This window comes from Electrona antarctica (assembly GCF_951216825.1).
Source record: "Electrona antarctica genome assembly, chromosome: 4".
Classification (NCBI taxonomy): Eukaryota; Metazoa; Chordata; class Actinopteri; order Myctophiformes; family Myctophidae; genus Electrona; species Electrona antarctica.
In genome coordinates this window covers 38,018,857-38,040,080 of record NC_136809.1, presented here as the reverse complement: position 1 = coordinate 38,040,080, position 21,224 = coordinate 38,018,857, and the positions used below count along the sequence as shown (strand labels likewise).

The window sequence follows — 21,224 nt, the reverse complement described above, 5'->3', positions numbered from 1 at the left end:
TGAGCTTTCATTACTATATTGACAATATGGCTGCAGTCATAAATAATGTATGGTATTGTCATTTTTCCTCAGATTCTATCTAGAGTTGTGGGAATGATTGCACAGAAAAATCTGAGAAAATGCCCACAATGTATCTTTAAGATGACATTTTAATAAATGAACTACACACCCCGACTTGCCAACAACTTCAGCTTAGCTGGCTCAGCTGGCTGTCAACACTTGTGAGCTTGAGATGATGTAGAATCCACACAACAGGAGGCTGATACAAGAATACTCCACACCCTACAGTGTCCAGAATGACAATGTTGACAGAGTTGTCATCCATGCCAATGACACAGACATCATCATCATGTGCCTTTACTATGCAGCAACCCACCACAGATGCATTCCAGAGCAAAATGCATACCTTCCTGTCAATCAATCAGCACTGGGGCTCGCACAGTGTCGTTGCCCTGCCCTTTATCCATAGCTTAAGTGGCAACGACACCAGCATTCACTAGCAAGAAGGCATAGTTCAAGGCCAGCATGTGTCTGGATCTCCCTGCACTTCTCAGATGATGTCATCAATCAGGCACGAGACCTCACAATTGCTGTATATTATACATCCAAAGCTGACCACCCAGAGGATTTTCACCTTGGGTAAGCTTAGAGTGTACAAGTTCCTCAATAATAGATCAACCCTCTTAAAGCTGCTACCTCTCTAGGTCGTCCTCAGACGAGCCCTCCATCGTTGCTTCCAGTCATCCTGGTTTTCAAATCCACAGTCAAATATCAGTGAGAAATAAGCAACCAGGTCTATGAAAACAAGCCCAAAAGAAGAAGTAGGTCGGGAGCAGTGACGTAGAGTCTGTGGGGGCCGGGGGGCCAGGGCCCCCATGAGGAATTGGACCAGGGATCTCGGCCCCCATGAGGAATTGGACCTGAATATATATTCGCCTCGGTTCGTCCCGTTTGTGCCGCATCAGGTCGCGCCCGTTCGCGCAATTCTCGTCTTGCATTGACTTTGTATATAATCGCGCCGCTCTAACCATCCAAGTCTGGCACCTTAACACGTCTGTTTTCCTCACTGTCCGGGGTGGGGGGTGGTGGGGGGTGGACCGCGTTGCGTGTCCCCTTGTACACATGCACGTCATGCAGATCAGGCATTGAAATGCTAATCTGGGTGCTTAACCTGCCAGGTAGGTAAGGGTATGCATTCATACAGTACTGTAGCCTACTCTTCTCTGCTTCTTGTTCACACCCTGGCTGCCAGCCTGCCGTTGAAACCTTCCGCCGTCCCAGCGACAAAACACAGAACCTGCCGAGGCGGACTGGACTAGCCTGCAATCATGGCATTTAAACATGCTCTTCTGTTTATAAACTAAACACTGTGACACGTTTAAAAAGTGTTACAAATAAGTGTTTAGAACCTAAACGCTTGAGTTTAGTGTGAAACACGGGCGGGCCCCCATGAGGATTATGAAAACTATTCGTCCCTGGTCGGGAGTGTATTATTGTCAATATCAGCTGGTAACACGCGGTAACAACTACCATCAGCTCCCAGTATGTATACTGGTAACACGCGGTAACAACTACCATCAGCTCCCAGTATGTATACTTCTCGCACAACTTTCTGCACCGAAGCCGTGCTACTCATACGCTGAGTTGGCAGTACCCGGGATCGAACCCATGAACTTGTGGTCCAAAGGTGAGAGCTCGACTGTCTGAGCTACCCGGACACAGATCGGCTATTAAAAGTAGCCGATCTACAAGCTCACAAACGTGTATGCTCGTAGATCTGCTATTTAAAAAATAGTTACATTTAAAGAATATATGTTTCTTAAACACAAATCTTGTATGGGGGTCCCTGGCACAACATATGGGTGGGTCTGTGGCCAAATACATACTAATTTGGGGGGTCATTGACATTGAAATGTTCAAGAACCCACTGATTTAAACAACATTATGAAGCAACAACACTTTAGCAACAAAGCCCAAAACTACCAATTATTTTCAAGTGACTTTACAGAAAAACACGTATAATAAGCGGACATGGCAACGCTGCTGTTAATCTGGCCGTTTTGTGCACAAATATAAGCAAACTAAATCAAATCTAACAATTGAGCCTTTTTCCCCTCATGTAGAATTCAGCTCAGCAACAACAACCTGAACCACAAGAGTGAACCTCATGTGACAGTCTGCCTCAGAGGGAACTTTCTTTACATCCTCTTGCGCTAATTAAAATATTTTCTTGTTTCGTTTTATTTTTACACAAAACGCTGCCAGACATCTCGCAAACTATATTTCAACAAGAGTTTAATCTCACATTCTTTATGCTGAGCTTATGCCAAATATGTTCTCTCACCCTCCTATTTTGAGGTCGTCCTCGCTGCTGTGTCTTCTGTTCTCCTCTTGATGTTCAACCTCTCCTGCCTTCCTTATCTCTCTGTCTCTCTGTCTCTCTGTTCTCTGTTCTCTGTCTCTCTCTCTCTCTCTCTCTCTCTCTCTCCCTCCCGTGGTGGGTGTTCTGCAGTTTTGCAGAGAGAGAGGGGAAGGCTTTTAACTTCATCACCCTGCAACTTCCTTTTTCCTCTGACACACACACGCACGCACGCGCGCGCACGCACGCACGCACGCACGCACGCACGCACGCACGCACGCACGCACGCACGCACGCACGCACGCACGCACGCACGCACACACACACACACACACACACACACACACACACACACACACACACACACACACACACACACACAGAGAGAGAGAGAGAGAATACTCTTGATGTGAATAGTGTGCATCAGAGCAGAGGAAACAGTGGTTCATGTATGACTTACTTGCAAATGTTGGCTTGTGCTTGTGTGTGTGTGTGTGTGTGTGTGTGTGTGTGCGTGCGTGCGTGCGTGCGTGCGTGCGTGCGTGCGTGCGTGCGTGCGTGCGTGCGTGCGTGCGTGCGTGCGTGCGTGCGTGCGTGCGTGTACAATACTGTGGACTGCACTACACCAGACCGCAGACAGACACCGGGTAAAGGAAGGGTAGCAGAATGATTCTCTTTTAGATTCATTCAGTTATTTTTTAACAATAATGGCCGATTTCATTGTGATGTGCTCTCGAACATAAACTACATCGAATCATACAGAGGTATATACTGATGAATAATAGTATTCATTCAAGTAAGTATTTCAGTGGTCTCCAAACTTTTTCATGTCAAGGACCCCCAAATTGACACTAATTAGCCCACGGACCCCCATTTGAAAAGATATTCCAGGGACTCCCATAAGAGAAGAATTTTACGGCTCTAGCAGTGATTCTCAACCCGTTTTATTTCAAGGACCCCCAGTTTGACATTCATTAGTCTACGGACCCCCATTTAATCTCAATTAGGGATGCACGATTAATCGTTAGCATAATCGGAATTGGCCATATCCGCCATAAAAATGCCATATCGGTATCGGAATGGTCTCAAAATGATACAGATTATATAAATCGGTTTTCACCAACAAAAAAAATCTAAATAAAAAATAATTCTACATTTAATTTGTGTACTCATCTCATTCAGTAGTCATTCAGTTGTGAAAACAGACTTGGATTTGGAAAAGAGTGTTATGCTATACTATGCTATTCATTTATTGATTGAATAGTGAACAAGCTTTGGGCCAAGGCCCTAGGGCCTAGGCTTGTTTTCATTGTGGTCCTCTGTATAATATCGGAATCGGTCAGAATCAGTATCGGCAGATATGACCCTGCAAATAATCGGAGATCGGATATCGGTCATAATTTCATAATCGTGCACCCCTAATTTCTATCTCTGGGACCCCCAATTTATTTTGTGAAATCAATGTTAATTTAACTCTGAGAGTGTACAAATTGAACCAAATGGACCCGTCTCAGAGTTACAGACCCATAAGGGTCCATTTGGTTCCAAACTATCATTTAGCTGGGGACCCGTGGAACTCCCTTGAGGACCCCTGGGGGTCCCCGGACCCCACTTTGGGAACCGATGCTGTATTTATTCCATGAAATTCAGCATATCGTTGCTGTCGGGCAGATCTGCTACTTTTGCGATTTCTGAATTTGAATAATGAAAAGTAACCGTTTTGGGGTATATATGGGGTTTCCACCCGACAGAGACGACGTACTAATATCTAAATGGAATGTTGTCTTCAGTCAATCAACTATAGGTGCACACATCTAGTATCTCAGTATAGTATCCCTGTGCATACTGTAGGAATACACAGGAATAAATACAAATTGTAAAAACATTATTGCCACTTAGTAGTTAGAATAAACTAACAAAAAGAAAAGATCATAAAGCTGCAATGTTGTTTGTGTGAATAAAACATACTTCTGACAAATCTGTATGGTAGAGTATGTTAATGGTAACCCATTCAATACGGGTGGTAAAGCACCTGTTTCAATCTTTATTTGAGCTACTTACTGTATCAAAAGTAGCAAAAGTAGCTCCACAATCATTTTAACCACTTTATTTTATTTTTCATTATTTTATACTAATAGCAGATATACAAGCAGATAATACTGTACAAGCTCATAGCACGTCACTTCGTGCCACGCTACAAGCTTGTAGTTCTGCTATTTTTTAAAACCTTTTTACTCACATCTTTGCTTCTGGGGATCCCTAGCTGTAATCAAATATTTTTTTGAGATGGGGGATCCGTGGCCAAATACATTTTTGACATGAAAAAGTTTGAGAACCACTGATAGCAACATTTTTAATCAGCCTCAACTCTTAATGCAATACTAACCAACACAACTGCAGTGGTTTCAGTCAGTCTCTCTGCTCTTGTATTGAGAAATGTATTGGGCTGCATGTTTTGTGGTTGCGTAAGACCCCTACTGGTTAACAAGTGGTACTCCATGAATCTCAAAAGCACAACATATCCATCAGCCCTATTAGCTCAGCAGCAGTAGACATTTCAGTGCTTGCGTGACTGGCCTGGGGTTTGCATCCAGAGTAAGACATATTTATCAGTTTGCCGCAGGCCTGGGATTTCGTCATTTCATGGGCAAAGCCATGTGGCCTTTGGTGTTGTAACTTGTAGCTTACATGAATTTACAGGAAGTTGGTAATCAGGTAATTGTGGTCCATACAATGTCTCACTTAAGGAGAGTTAAAGGGATATTTTACCCCAAACATGTTTGGGGTCGTTTTAACGTCTCTGGCTTTTGTGAACATCCCAGACAGTTGCTTGATTCAGTATTTAGATATTTCATATTCATTTTATCAGACACGTGCCCTTCCTATACAAATGCATTGTAACTTCAAACGCCGTTTTAATGTTAATGTTAATGTTAGATTAATTGAAAACACACATCCTTAGTTCTGGTGACTTAGTCCTTAGTCCAGTTTAAGTGCCATTTTTTTAAATCCATGTTTTTGAAAATTCCTCTAATCTGGTGATCAGATTATGACATGCACATTACATGCACAATAGAATTACATTTTCTTTCTTTTATTTATAATGGGAAAAGTGGCACCCCCGACCAAAACTGGTGTCCACCCCCTGGCACCCTAATGCGTGATGGCTTTTTTTGGTCAGATGGGTAGGCCGCGAATGCTTTCGAGATTTTCAAGGGGTTCCCAGATAAAGTTGGGAACCACTGATTTAGATAGCATGTTGTTGACAGATGCTAGGTTTGATGTTTACTTGCTATCCTTTGAGGCACTATTGCTCTTTATTTATGTGACTCTTTACCTCGAGGTCGGAATAATGACATGGCACCAATATGGTTCATGCTTTCTCTGCTTATTCTGATCTCGCACTTGTAAATCGATCTGAAATTAGCAAAAAATAGCAAAAAAATTGCCAATCTATAAAAGCTCGCAATGTGAGCTTTTAGATGTCTGGTATTTTCTGACAAGTTGCACCTATTGTGACATGCTCAAAATAGGGACACTGAATCCATTATCTTTGGTTTGGTTTATCATAAATAAACATAGATTAGATTAGATTACATGAACCACTTCCAAACATTCTAAAATACAAGATCATGGACTTGTAGATCTGCAATTCGTCACAACACTGTTGTGTGATGAAATACCTGTACATCAGATAGCTAGAGACAAGTTATTTTTTATAAATTACATCATGCACAATTTCACAAGGCAATTCAAAGCTGTGCATAGTGCATACGGAATAAAAAGCCATTTTAATGATTGATACAGACTACAATAAAATGGTATAAAGGCATAAAAGGTCAAAGTGCACTTCAAGTTTTACTTTTTCCTTATTACAATACTGTAACTCAGCACAGTGTTCACCTGCTCCCAACAATACTGTACTTCACCACTAGGGGCCAGTCTGATACACAATATTGATTCACTGCAGAGACAGATACACCCTCTCTACACTCTCTGAAAGGTTGAGAATCACCAATATAGTACTTGTGTCTACACTAATGTTCCACTTATAAATATTGTGAAAATAGCCGACCTACAAGCTCACAACGCCTAGCAATGCGTTGTGAGCTTGTATATTGGCTATTGCCTTTTGTTATGTAATATTTGACAATTTGGCCAATTGGTATTAAAAAGGTCATTAAATTGTACCTTTAGCAATTGTGCAGATACCCTGTGTATACACTTACAGTATACTGCCTATATTGGTTTGTTTACTGTTGAGTGAGAAAACAATGTTGAACATTAAGCTAATCACACAGACAGACAGACACACACTCACGCACGCACGCACGCACGCACGCACGGCAAACAGATCGATCCAACATCTGCTTGTTGAAGTTGTTGACATACAGACATCTTCCTGACAAATCTTCTCCTCTCCTCTCCTTGTCTTTCCCCCCAACCCCCAACCCCACCACCACCAATAAGCATGTGAGAATCTTGCCCCAACTCGCTCTCTCCACCTCCCCACCGGTCCCAAGTCAGCATTCCATCCCGCTATGATTGGTCGTCTCACCGGGACACTGTGTGCCTGGTGCACATTCTGATTGGTCTTTTACTAGCTGAGCCCCACAGGTTTGAGGGGGAGCGGGCTTCTCCTTCTGGTGGTACCCTCAGACAGACACACAGACACACAGGAATAGATAGAGACAGAGAGAAGTCTGCCAGCCGGGGAAAACTCTGGATTGTCAGGGTAAGTAGCACAGTAGCTGCTAAGCAAAGAAGTGAGAAGAGATAGAAAGATAGAGAGGACTCGGAGGAGAAGAAGAAGAAGAAGGAGGAGGAGTAGGAGGAGGAGATGAAGACACCATGAACTAGAGAGAGAGACAGAGAGTCAGAGAGAGAGTCTACCGGGGGAAAATCAGGATTGTCAGAGACGATAACACAACAACTGCTAAGCAAAGAAGTGAGATCGAAAGAGAAGAAGAAGACGGCACCATGGAATGAGAGAGAGAGAGAGAGAGAGAGAGAGAGAGAGAGGAGAGGAAAGAGAAAGTAAACAAGTTTGAGAGTCCTGGGGTTTGTCACTAAGCAGGTAGGTGCTACATAGCTGCTGCATGTCAAATCCAGGTGGTACAAGGTGGTCTGTGTTTCACTCACTGCATGCCACTGCTTCTCACCCACGTTTGACCCCGGACCACCAGGGGTCAAAACATGGACACCGTTACGGCCAGGGGCTGTAAACTCTGAGAGTGTACGAATGGAGCCAAATAGAGGACCCCTAGGCTTGACAGTTGGTCCTCCATTTGGTTTTTTACTTTAGAGTGGGAGTCAAATGGGGGTCTTTGTGGACTATATGCATAGGAAACAATTAGTAACTAGCCGAAACTGGGGGTCCCTGAAACAATTTTCTAAAAGGTTGATCATCTATCTGTCCAACTCCAATGTAAGATGTGCATGCTTGTTTGCTGTTTGTGTGTGTGTGTGTGTGTGTGTGTGTGTGTGTGTGTGTGTGTGTGTGTGTGTGTGTGTGTGTGTGTGTGTGTGTGTGTGTGTGTGTGTGTGCTTGTGCTTGTGCTTGTGCTTGTGCTTGTGCTTGTGCTTGTGCTTGTATGCATTATCTAATTGGTATAATTTCTGTGTCTGTTTTCTTTTTTCCCGTTGTAGACATGAGTAATCGCTCCATTGCCTGGTGGCTGAGACAGATTGGCCTGCCCCAGTACACCAAAACACTGGAGAGTGAATACTATGGGCTGGAGGTGTGTGTGTGTGTGTGTGTGTGTGTGTGTGTGTGTGTGTGGTGTTGAGTTTTTGTCACCCTGTCTGCCTGCCAGGCAATATATCTTCATAAACGTTTAATGTGTCTATGCCTTCCTTTAAAACATCTCTTCTATGTGTCCATTTATTATTATTAATGTGTGTGTGTATGTATGTGTGTGTGTGTGTGTGTGTGTGTGTGTGTGCGCGTGCGTCCACTGTCCAGGGCCTGCTCAGTGTAAGTGATGGAGAGCTGAAGGAGGTAGGGATAGATGACGCCACGCACAGAGCCACCATCCTCACCCAGCTCCTCAGACACAGGCAGAGACTGGACCCACACTATGGTGACACACGCGCGCGCGCGCACACACACGCGCACACACACACACACACACACACACACACACACACACACACACACACACACACACACACCCACACACACACACACACACACGTGCGAACACACACACACACACACACACACACACACACACACACACACACACACACACACACACACACACACACACACACACACACACACACACACACACACAATTTTTCCACATAGTAAAACACGTACAAGGACACAAACATCATCTCTTTCGGGTAGAAACCTCATTTGTCCAAAACTGTTACTTTTCAGGATTAAATTTCAAAAGCATCGAAAGTAGCAGGTCTACAATCTCAGGCTTGCGGATCTGCTACTTTTGATGCTTTTTGTGTGATGCTGTAGTTGCACCTGCATCTCTTGTCAGTTAGTCACACCTCCATATATGGTCATGCCTTGTGACATCACGCCTCCATATATGGTCACGCCTTGTGGCATCACGCCTCCATATATGGTCACGCCTCGTGACATCACGCCTCCATATATAGTCATGCCTCATGACATCAAGCATTGCGACACGTCACGCCACCATATATGGCCATCTCCATATATTATGAAGATCACGACACTGATCTCATCTAACCCTGGATAACCATACATGGAGAAGACGGGATCATCACGTAGATCTGCATATATGGAGCCGGCCAGCAACTCTACATCTCAAACCTCAAACCCTTAGATCTCCATATATGGAGTTGACCTGTTCTGACATTCCATATGTTGATCCTGACCCATCCGTCCTTCCTGTTCTGACATTTGATATGTTGATTTGACCTCATCAAACCCTGTACACTCAAGACACGCTCCATATATGGCCAGTACAGAATTCATTCCTTATGCTGATCTGACCCCCATGCCAAAGTGCCAGCTCTCGCCCAGTAGTCTGCCGTCATCCAGGCGGATGCGCTATAGGGCGAGGTCGCTTCTAGTTCTTGCCCTCAGGACGTCTTACTGGTTAGTATGATCAAATAGGGCGTTAACACAAAAAGTTAAAATATGGAGATAAGAGGTTTCTGCCTGACAGCAACAATACTGAAGTTGCAGTAGAGTACCAGTAGCATAGTGCTTTGTCTCCACCACAGGATGGCTGCCAATGATAGACAGTATATTCTGCAAGCTGTTTTTGCCACCTTTCTGACATGGTATTTAAGGAATGGTTTATTTCTGAGCTGCAGCTATATAACCTACAGTATAGCTCTGACATGGTATTTAGGACTAGGAGTGCTTGGTATTTTGACCATGGTCCTAAAGGCTTCCTCACTGGTTCCCAAACACTGGGTCGGGAGTCGGGACCCACGGTTGGGTCACGGACCAATAATGGGTCTCTTTATTTTTTGTTTCCTACATTTTGTTTTAAATGATTACTATTTCAGAACATTCCCAAAAAAGCAAAACCTTTCAGATTTTGTTTTCAGTAATTTCATGAAGAAATCATCGAAAAATCGAAAAAAAGAAATTACATAAATTAGAGACTCACTAGTTTGGGTCCCAGGCAAACATAAATGTTTTATTTTGGGTCACAGCCTGCTGTGACCATAGCATAGCTACAGTATAGCTATGCCTCTGACATGGTATTTAGGAGTGCTTGGTATTTTGACGGTGGTCATAAAAGGCTTTCTCTAGGCTAGTCAAAGGTGAAGGCTACCTCTGTCTCTCTCTCACACGTACACGACTAACCAACTGATCCCTCTCCTCCTCAGACCATTGTATCATCATCATATAGTCACTATTTCTAAAGTAAATAAATAAGGACTTTTAAGACATTTTAATAACTGTAAAATAAAATAAATACAATACATTAAGATCATTGCTGCGTTAAATCGAACAAACAAAAAAGATTGGCCAAATTGTCTAATCATATACGAAAGAGGTACACATTTTGAAAATAGCTGTAGGCTCACAAGTAACGCATTGTAGGTCACATTGTAGATCAGTTATTTCCACAATATTTATCTGTAAAAAAATGCCTCAACTGTTACAATTACAAGTGCTTGTCAGGGTGGGGGGTCCCCATGCAGTTCAAATGTGATTATTTTGGGGGTCGCGGCCTGAAAAAGTTGAGAACTGCATAGTGCATTGACACACATACAATCAACCCATGACAAATTGACAGTTCACATAGTCCATTATGCCACATATTGTAGTGACACCTACAGTATGTATGTCACAGATACCCCATGTGGGAGGGGAGGGGTCTTAGCACTAAGTATAAATATGGTTTCCCCTACCAGATCATTGAAGTTGGCCAAGATTTGTAATCATTTATGTCCAAACTAGTGCTTTAACCACTTTAGTTTAGTTACGTTTTTTAGCTTATTTCGGTCATAAGCCATATACAATTATTTCATACAAAGAAACAAAGAAAAACAAACTTTCAATCTGGTGTCCCTATTTTAGCCATGCTAATATAAATGTGATTATTCACTTAAGATGAAAATGGAGTCTAGTCATCGCAGCACCTCACAGCCGGAGTGATGAAGCCCTGAGGGCATCTGCTCCTGTCACACATTACAGCCAGCATAGAAAGTTCAACGATCACATTCTTCGCAGTGAGAGAGCAACTGCACGTACGGTAGCCAGCAGCTAAACAGAACGGTCATTGAGGTGTGAGAGGCAAGCTCCATGCAGAATACACAACGATTGCTGTCGCCAGCACAATGGGAACGGCTAGACCAGTGTTCGGACGAGATCGCCATGGGTCAATCACTACTGTAAATAGTGACCCGGCACCTATGGCTAGAGACTCCTCCTGTTACGTAACAAACATACATCTATAGCAATGATTACTGTCTATAGATCTGCTATTTTCAGAGATACTAATATCACTGGGTACTAGAAACTCGCCCCATATTTGCATACTGGGCCCTGATTGGTGTCCCACAACTTTGGACGCAGTTTAAACCAATCACAACCGAGCAGGGCCAGACCAATCTGCCGAGGGCTTTTATTTATTTTTGAATTGGTCAGATTAGTCTGGTTTCCAGGCTGAACTGAGAGGAATATCGTGTTCCTCCATAGTGTTAAATCATCCCGCTGAAACTCTAAGGCAGTAGTTCTCAAACATTTTTGGCGAAAACTTTAGAACTTTTTTGTTTAAATAGCACATCAATCAGAACCGTAGGGTTTGTGGGTAAACAACTCAATGTGTGTTGTATTCACTGACTTTGTGTCTTGGTCCTTTGGGTGGCTCAGGTGGGACGTTGGAGCGCAGAGTGACCAGGAAGTACTCCTTGGGCTCCTCTATGGACCTGGTGAGAACACGCACACGCACGCACGCACGCACGCACGCACGCACGCACGCACGCACGCACGCACGCACGCACACACACACACACACACACACACACACACACACACACACACACACACACACACACACACACAGGGAGAACATACACACAGAAAGGCCCTTTATGGGCGCTGATTACGTGGACAACATGCTCCCATGCAGCACCCACCACAACAGATTTTTTTAGAAGTGCTTTAAAAGTCCTCACACCTGCAGTGACAAACATCTGACTAGTATTCTCATTGCATCATTGCACATTGCAACCTTTGCATACTAAATTTGTATGCAAATCTAGCATGGCCACAGGTGAGCATAGAGGGTATGCGCGTGACATCATCACCCATACACCCATACATCGAAACAGAAAAGTCCTATCTGACTAATGCCTTAAACCGTAAATGTATTCAAGTAGGCCTATTACTGTACCTAAGTAATTTCGAGCTATTTCAGTTCTAGTATCTCAGAGGCAAATATTGTACTTTTACACCACTACAATTATTTGAAAACTTTAGATACTAGTTACTTTGTAGATTTTGATAATTATTACAAAACAGTGAAAACACGCATTAACCACTTCAGCCGTATACATTTCGGCCATTTGAAAATAGCCCATACATGCACAAGCTCACAATGCGTCATGATGCGACGCATTGTGAGCTTGTAGATCTGCCATTTTCAAAAGATCTTTTATACATATGAAAACTTCTGACTTTTTTTACATTTTGATACCAATACTTTTGTACTTTTAGTACATTTTGAATTCCTGACGTCTACTTACATTGTAACAGAGTACAATGTCCCAATACATACAGCACAATAGACCACACTAGAAGAAAGAACCCGACAGGACAGCCATTCTCCTAAGATCATTCATGTGTCACCTGTGCCGTTGTAAAGACAAATGCAAACAGACGCTCAAAGAGACTATACGTCTGTCTGTCTGTGTCGTTTCCTGTACAGGTGAGGTCCAGGAAGGATGTTTTCCGTCAAAGCCTTATGCCCCGCCTCCGCCTCCGTTCAGACAAAACCACAGTAGTCTCCGCCTCCTGCGTGCAGCTCCGCCCCCTGGACGAGGACCTCAGTGGTGGTGTGTCTGGAACAACAACAACAGACCATCACACTAGTGAGGACAGCAAACGCAGGTATAGGTTATAGGGACCACCACCCCACAACCATTATGGATCTTTTTCCTCTAAAATCTACACAGAATTAATCACCTCACAGGTCCATGTCTGAAGAAAGTCTGGAGTTAGAGAAAGAGTCATACTGTACCTACTGTTTGAATACAAATATATTGTTGTTGGGGCAGAAACCTTTTATCTTCATTTTCTAACTTGTATTTAATTTTTCATAAATTAACGCCGCTAGCTACTTGATCATACTACAGTCACACACAAGTATCAAAAGTAGCTCTGTTTTGAGCTAGTAGATCTGCCTTTGACATTTTTTAATTTGAATACTAAAGTTACAGTTTTATTTTATGGACATATGAGGTTTCCACCCGACAGAGACGATATTATTAGGCCCACTCTATTGCTCATTATGGGAGAGCACGTCTCAGTGGCTCTCGGCTACATGTGTTGCTTTGTGGTTTATCATTAACCTGAGCCTCCAGCGCTATATAAACCCTGCTTGTCAACAGTAGAGAAATGTTCCTAGGTAATAATAAGGCAATACATAATGTTATTTCCACACAGAACTTTGTGGCATCTTACTTTTTACCAACAAACCAGCATAATAATAGGCCATCATTTCTCATAAAGACAGTAGCTTTTCGTTTGACTCTCGGAAGTATAGGCCTGGCCCTCTGGGATAATTAAGTTATGCATACTTTGACTGCTTAGTGCTTACTTATTATGTGCTGCTTCTTTTTCGAAAAAAGAAAGAGAGAAAAAATATAAATAAAAAGATATTAGGTATATTTAAATATTACAGAGGCCTATGGCTCTAATTATGTAAAAGTTAAGGTACACCCCAAGCCATTCTGCAATTCATTGTTTTAAAAGGATTCGGATAACATTAAAATTCTGTATTGTCTTTGTTCGGGTGGAAACCTCATATGTCCAAAACTGGTTTTAGGATTCAAACCGCTTTGTGCCACATTTCGAGCTTGTAGATCTGTGACTTTTGTACTTGACGCAGTAGCCTGACAGTGTGTCGAAGTTTCGAGTCCAGATCCCGACGGACTTTGCTGGGAGTCATACTCACCATGTCTCTCTCACAGCTTCCTGTCTAACTTCACTTCACTCTCAATAATGGCATAAAAGCACATTAAAAAAAATCAAAAAATTGAGAGGTTTCTGCCCGACAGCAACGACAATGTAAAAGTTCAGGTACACAAACCCATTGCACAATTCATTGTGGAAATGGGTTTAAAATAATTCAGATTCAAATTCCATTGGCAGCAGATACATCTTTCTAATCTCAGATCTACTGAGACTGTGACAACTGGAAAGCTGTGTCCTCTCTCAAAAAGAGTCAAGTTCAGACAAATCTCTGCTGGTAAAATGTGGTTGTAGCTGGTAGCTTAACGGGATCAGGACTGATTCAGGAGTCATGGGGATGTGTAGAGGCTTAAGGCCTGTCTGTCTGTCTGTTCTGTAATCCATCTCTGAGACGGAACACTCAGCTATCTCACTGGTTCCCAAACAGTGGGTCAGGACCCATTTGTGGGTCGTGACTCACGGACCAATGTTTACGGGTTTAAGTAAATATCCCTTTATTTTTTTAAATTCCACACAAAAAAACAACAACATACAAGCTCACAATGCAGATACGTTGTGAGCTTGTAGATCTGCTATTTTCTCTAGTTTTTGTCACAGGCAACATTCATTCAATTTTGGGAACCATTGATCTAACTCTCTGGTCCGGGGAACCCCAGGGGTCCTTTCCCAGGGGGTCCCCAGCAAAATGAGTTCATATAGCATCAAAATCTGTTTTAACCACTTTAACCCTAGCCTATACATGTGCATCAGCTTTTGTTTTTATCTTGGAAAAAAATAGGAAACATTTGGCAAAAAATATATTCAGGTGGTGCAGGTCCTGCATGGTAAACTAGGTTTGAGAGACTGCTGTAATCCATCTAACTCTAGTCTCTACAGTCAACACACACACACAGTCACTGATCTAATAACTGAAGGAGAGTCAGTCCACAATACATCTGTATTCATTTCATGCCTCCTGTCCTGACACAGTAAATCAGACAAGCATGCGTGCGTAGCCTAGCCTGCTGTTTGCACAACACCTTACCCTTGAGACAGAAGTTGAGCAATAACCTTCAGTTGCCTCAGTAGAGCCTATTGACACTAGATATCCTAACAAACAGCCAATTATCTGGCCTTTAAAAAAAATCCCAAAACAGGAGATTTAGTAGTATAAAGCAGCACCATGTGGTTGAGTATTGGGCTCTATTACATGTTTTACACCGACATTGGTGATCTATCGAAATGTGGAGCTCCAGGCTAAAGCCTATGAGGCCGTCTTCATCCAGGACCTTTTCCTCCGGGGTGGAAAGTTGGTCAGTGGTCAGTGGTGACCATAGAGTATAGGGGTGGTGACGCGAGTCGAGATTATACGGGACCAAAAGGCAGGCTAGCTTCGTCACAAATTAGAACGGCCTTCAAGACTATATGAGACCTATCACAAGCTCACTGATTATAGGTCTGCTATTCTGAATGCGCCAATGCGGGGCATGCAAAAAGCGAAAGAAAAAAAAGAAAGAAAACTACGGGGAATTTATCCAAATTGCAAAACAGCGCCCTCTGTGGTCTCAGGATTCAACAAGGCCACTAATGTCGGCGATAACGCCGTGGTGCCGATAGATAGACAGACACACAGGTGAGCCCTGAGCCCCCCCCTCCTCCCCTCCCCTCCCCTCCCGCGGTGAGGTCGGTATCTGAGGAATGCCTCCTGGAGAATGCAGATAGCAGGCCGCGTTCCAGAGCCTCTTTGCCCGGGGCGGAGACAGCCTGGGAGAGCCTGGGACAGGGGAAGACTCGGGGAGAACTTGTGGGAACTCGTCCGAGGAGGGGAGAGGCGAGGCTGACGAGGACGGCACGGGACGGGACGGGGGAGACAGAGGCTGGAACTGGAGGACGGAGAGGGAGGGACCAGGAGTCGCACACACACACACACACACACACACACACACACACACACATACAGCTGTTGTTGTTGGGTGTGTTTGTGTGTCAAATCGTGAACCGAGCCGAACCAAACCGCTGGATAGAAGAACAAACAAATAAACAATGTGCGAGACGAGGGTTCTTTGAGTTTGGACTGAGTGACAGGTAAGAACATCTGGATAAACTTGACTTTTTGACAGCTTATAAAGTCTGTTCTCTCTCTCTCTCGCAATGTGACTGTTGCTTTGTGTGCTTTAATATGTGGAGGCTTGTCTGTGCACGTTGTCGCGTTTGTTTGAGTCTTGACTAGTATCAAATATGTTGAGGGGAAAAGTCTTTAAACTAAAATTATATATAGCCTAGTTTAAAAAAGATAGTTTAAAATCTAGGTAACTGTGCTGCTCCTCTTGTCTTGGGCCAGTTCACCTGTTATAACACCCTTGAGATGTGACCCAGTTTTAAGTCATGCAATGTCGTTGTTTTCCACGTTGTTTCTATTGGGGGTTTACCTATTCTATAGTTGTGAAACTCCTATAACACTCACAGTGGAAATTACAGTTTTGTTTTAAAACATGAGGTAATCATGTACAGTTACAGTACAACCCTGACGCACAGGTGTGTTTTCCAGCCAGGTGTAGCCAACGCCCCTTCAACAGAACAGAATGGCTCACTAAACCTACTGTTGCTTATCTTTCTGGATCTGGGCCACCGGCCATACTGTATTATGACTGACTGTGGTGCGTCAAATCCTTTAGTTTTCCTATACTTTTGTGTGCGTGCTGTGTACTAATATCTAAACAGTAGTACATTAAATTACCCCCAAATTGATATGTATTTGGCACTCCACCATCTGAAAGGAGTTTGTGCCAGGGACCCCCCAGAAGCAAAGATTTGAGTTAAAAAAAAGTTTCCTTTAAAAAAATAAAATCAAGCATTTGCACAAATATAGCAGATCTACAATAAGATTGTATATCTGCTATTTTTGAATAGCCAAAGTATATGGTTAAACTAGTGATTGTGATGCTGCACCAACTACTTTTGCTGTGGACCCCCTGGTACTCCCCAACACCCAAGGACCACTGGGGGTCCCCAGAGCCCACTTTGAGAACCACGTGTACTGTCTCTGCATTAGTATATTGTGTGTACAGTGGTCCTTACATTTTCATGTCAAGAAGGATGCCTTCAATTTATATTTAGGGCCGTGTGGACCCTGATCTGAAAATAATTTGTGCCAGGGACCATCAGAAGAATTTGTGTTGGAATTGTTCCAAATCATTCCAACATTTCATTAGCCTCTTAGCATAATTGCCTAAGTCATATATTTTGGTCAAATTGTGATAGCCTATCTCACTCTACTCTCCTAAAACTGCTGGTTCACCCTGCCTCTATCAGAATGCTTGTTACATTCCAAATAACTAGCCGCCTAAGTCAAGCATTCTGGTAGGCTGAGAATAGGCAATAAGGCAGGATGAATCAGCAATTTAGGCAAAGAGATGACTTAGGCAGATAGTGATTTTTTTGTCCCTTTTTTTCTGAAAACCTTAATAGGCTATAGTTATATGACATATTTTGCAATTATGCTATGAAGCTAACCATTTAAAAAATAAACTAGATTTGTCAATCTTACAAAATCTTAATCTTACAATCTTACAAAAATAACCTACTGTATCTATAAGGCGTTTCTGTGGCCTTGTAGATCAGCTATTATTGAATATCTTGATACAGGTGAAGTGGTAAAAGTTTTGATGCTGTATATTAAGTCATTTTTCTGGGGAGTCGGGACCCCCCTGGAATTTATTCAGGTTGTATTTATTTATTTATGTTAAGATCCAGCCTAGGGGTCCGTCCGGTCACTATAGGTGTAATCTCTCAGAGACTCATACATGTAGTTTGTTGTTGGTAGGAATAAACACAGAAGCACCCAGGAGGAAGTGGACTATGAAAGGGGAGGAGCCAATCAGAGTTCCTGTATCTACACAAAAATGGAGGAGGTGGTGCCCACCATCAAGCCCCCCCCCCCCCCCCCCCCCCCACACACACACACACACACACACACACACACACATTCACCAAATTGGTTGCCAGATTGCAATAAGTGTAACATAGAAAACTGACTCTCTCCTTCCCAGTCCCCAAACAGCCAGTCCTGTCCACCACGCAGGTTTTAAAAAAAAAAAACAAAGCCATGAGGCTGATTTGAACATTTTTAAGTAGCATTTCTTTCTCGGCCTAGTGGGAATGTGTGTGCATAATTTCACGGTAATCGCACACTGTGCTTTGAGGCATTTTGTTCAAAACGGACCAATCCTGCAAACTTTGGAAGGCAATGTTAGCCAATGGGGAATGTGGGGAACAGGCGAGTCTGGTGATATAATGAAGATCCGAGAACTCAAATGGTGACAACCAGCTTTATAGTTGAGAACATGGTCACAGGAGCCAATCAGCAGCCAGGTTCCCCTTACTAGTTACTAGTCAACCACTCACATTCAGACCGGATCATAAAGCCTGGGAGGCCTAGCATTTCGGCTTTATATGATCCGTCCGGGAGCGGGTGATAACTTACGTCATGCTGTAGTCTGGTTTGTAGATGGTTTGTAGTCATCAGGCCGGAACCCCCAAACCGGAATAAGAATTACCCAAAATAATTCCCTCCATCATAATTTCTTCAAGTACCTCTTATCTTGAAATAGTTTGTTTGGTATATCCATATTTTATTACAACTCATAGTGACTGCCTGGCGAGACTAACAAACTGACAAAGCGACGCATCCGTTCTAAACCACACCTAGACAGGAACCCACGGGCGATTTAGGAACACAGACCAGGCTTTCCTCCGAGGTGGAAAATCTGGTGATGCGAGGTTACCTGCTAACAAATCACTCAATCAGCGCCACATACCCATACAAATGAGGGGGGGGGGGGGGGGGGGGGGGGCATGCACAGTGCAAGGGGAAGTATACATGACCCTAGGGTCATAAGTTCATAACAACCCCTCAAGAAGAAGCCATAGTATAATCACAATATATCACAGCCTATATTGTATTGTACATTTTATAACAAGGTATCCTTTTGAGAACCACTGTCTCTGCCCAAAACGGTTCCTTTTCAGGATTCAAATAAAAAAAATCACACTAGTGTGAAGTGAGGGGCGCTCTTATCATCATACATCATACATCATCACATCATCACATTCTGTGGTACAAACAAAAAATGCTAACACAGCTCAAAAGCTCAAAACAAGCTTCGAGCTTGCGGATCTGCTACATTTGAGCGACAATCACAAAAAACAGGTTTCTGCCTGACAGCAACGAAATGATAGCCTACCTAAGGGTTCGTCCCAGTTCTGCTGTCCTGAGCTGTACCGTACATTATGAGGGGTCTATCCATGGGCCCTTGTCTCTACGAGGGCAGGAAGCCGGAAGGAGAGAGAAAGGAAGGAAGGATGCAGGCTATTAAAGGAGTGTCAGCCTCTCTCTGGTGTTATAATGACAGAGGCAGACCTTGGCACTTGGCAGCGGCCTTGTTTCCACCGAGGTCCTGCTCTTGTTCTGTGGGGTAAAAACATGATGGCGTCATCTGCCATTCCCCCGAGATAGTTTTAGTATTATAATGTTTGAAACGACCTTGTGTTGTTTTTCAGCAAAAGGAGGAGTGTGGCCGCATACCTCAGCCAGCTGAAGGTAAGAGGCTAGACTTATTGTCTGTCCATCTCTGTCTCTCTCTTGCCAACTACCTTGCTAAATCTCTCCGTCTATAGGGCGATTACAAGATTTAAGTTGATGATTAAAATTGCGATTCATGATTTAATTTTTTTATACCGTATATTATTTTTTTCATTGAATGTTGGAACAGAATAAAACGATACCTTTCATTTTGGCCTTTTAGGCCTCGTAATCTTTTTTTTAAAATAGAGGAAATAGCTGATCTACAAGCTTACAACGCAAACCAAGTTTGTAGATTATTATTATTATTTCTGCATTTGAAAATGTATCAACATTTTTCAACGTGGAAACGATTATGAAAATTATCTCAAATAATTGTGATTAGATGATTATGTAATAAATGTGACAGGCCTAATTATCTCTCTCTGTCCATCTCGACCTCTCTCTGCCTCTCTCCAACTATCCTGCTACATCTCTCTTGTCTATCTTTTGTGAGCTATATTTCTCTCTTGAAACTTGCTCTTCCTCTGTTTATCTTGTCTCTGTTTACCTCTGCAAACTGAGTTTGTCTTTCATTACATCTCTCACTCCATCAGTATACACACCTGATACTACGGCTGTGGCAATATCATGTGTGTGTGTGTGTGTGTGTGTGTGTGTGTGTGTGTGTGTGTGTGTGTGTGTGTGTGTGTGTGTGTGTGTGTGTGTGTGTGTGTGTGTGCGTGTGTGCGCGCGCCAGGTGTTCGGTGGTCGTAAAGACATGGATAGCCTGAAGAAGGAGCTGGAAGAGGAGCTGAAGTTAAGCACAGACGACCTGAGGAGCCACGCCTGGTACCATGGACCTCTGAGCAGAGAGGTATTATTGCGACCGCAGGTCGCATTTACTATGAAAACCTGTCTGTCCGTCCGTCAGGTCACGCCACCATATATGGCCATCAGCCTGTTACATATGGTCGACGCTCCATATATGAAGATCACGACACTGACCTCATAAAACCCTGGATTGCCATACATGGAGAAGACTGGATCATCACCTAGATCTGCATATATGGAGCCGGCCAGCAACTCTACATCTGACCTCAAACCCTTAGATCTCCATATATGGAGCTGACCTGTTATGACATTCCATATGATGATCTGACCTCATCAAACCCTGTACACTCAAGACACGCTCCATATATGGCCAGTACAGAATTCATTCCATATGTTGATCTGACCCCCTATGCCAAAGCGCCAGCGCTCACTCAGCAGTCTGCCATCACCTAGAGTCCTAGATGGATGCGCGCACGGGACCTCTCGACTTCAGGGCGTCTTACTTACTGTTATTATATACTGTACATGTCTGGTACCATGGACCTCTGAGCAGAGGTACACTAACCACATTATATTATACAGTACATGTCTGGTACCATGGACCTCTGAGCAGAGGTACACTAACCACATTATATTATACTGTACATGTCTGGTACCATGGACCTCTGAGCAGAGAGGTACACTAACCACATTATATTATACTGTACATGTCTGGTACCATGGACCTCTGAGCAGAGGTACACTAACCACATTATATTATACTGTACATGTCTGGTACCATGGACCTCTGAGCAGAGAGGTACACTAACCACATTATATTATACTGTACATGTCTGGTACCATGG

General features: G+C 43.3%; 2 protein-coding genes across 5 annotated transcripts in view; one reads left to right on the top strand and one right to left on the bottom strand.

Moving 5' to 3' along the window:
• Positions 1–12,797, bottom strand: part of vav1 (vav guanine nucleotide exchange factor 1) — a 41,430-nt gene extending 28,633 nt beyond the window's left edge. Inside the window, exons 1-2 of one of the 2 annotated variants that reach the window (XM_079498510.1) lie at positions 12,663–12,797; positions 11,656–11,740 (exon numbers count right to left, since the gene is read on the bottom strand). The gene's annotated coding sequence lies outside the window, so the exon portion shown is untranslated. Of the gene's footprint in view, positions 1–2,344; positions 2,531–11,655; positions 11,741–12,662 lie in introns of those variants that run through there. The other variant, XM_079498511.1, reaches the window with a different exon arrangement.
• sh2d3a (SH2 domain containing 3A) overlaps positions 7,248–21,224 on the top strand; it is a 29,735-nt gene continuing 15,758 nt past the window's right edge. For 2 of the 3 annotated variants that reach the window (XM_079498509.1, XM_079498507.1), the window contains exons 1-7: positions 7,248–7,436; positions 8,009–8,100; positions 8,325–8,442; positions 11,685–11,743; positions 12,742–12,923; positions 19,545–19,584; positions 20,306–20,422. In XM_079498509.1, the coding sequence (XP_079354635.1) occupies positions 8,011–8,100; positions 8,325–8,442; positions 11,685–11,743; positions 12,742–12,923; positions 19,545–19,584; positions 20,306–20,422 (606 nt within the window). In that variant the 5' untranslated portion in view covers positions 7,248–7,436; positions 8,009–8,010. Of the gene's footprint in view, positions 7,437–7,999; positions 8,101–8,324; positions 8,443–11,684; positions 11,744–12,741; positions 12,924–19,544; positions 19,585–20,305; positions 20,423–21,224 lie in introns of those variants that run through there. The other variant, XM_079498508.1, reaches the window with a different exon arrangement.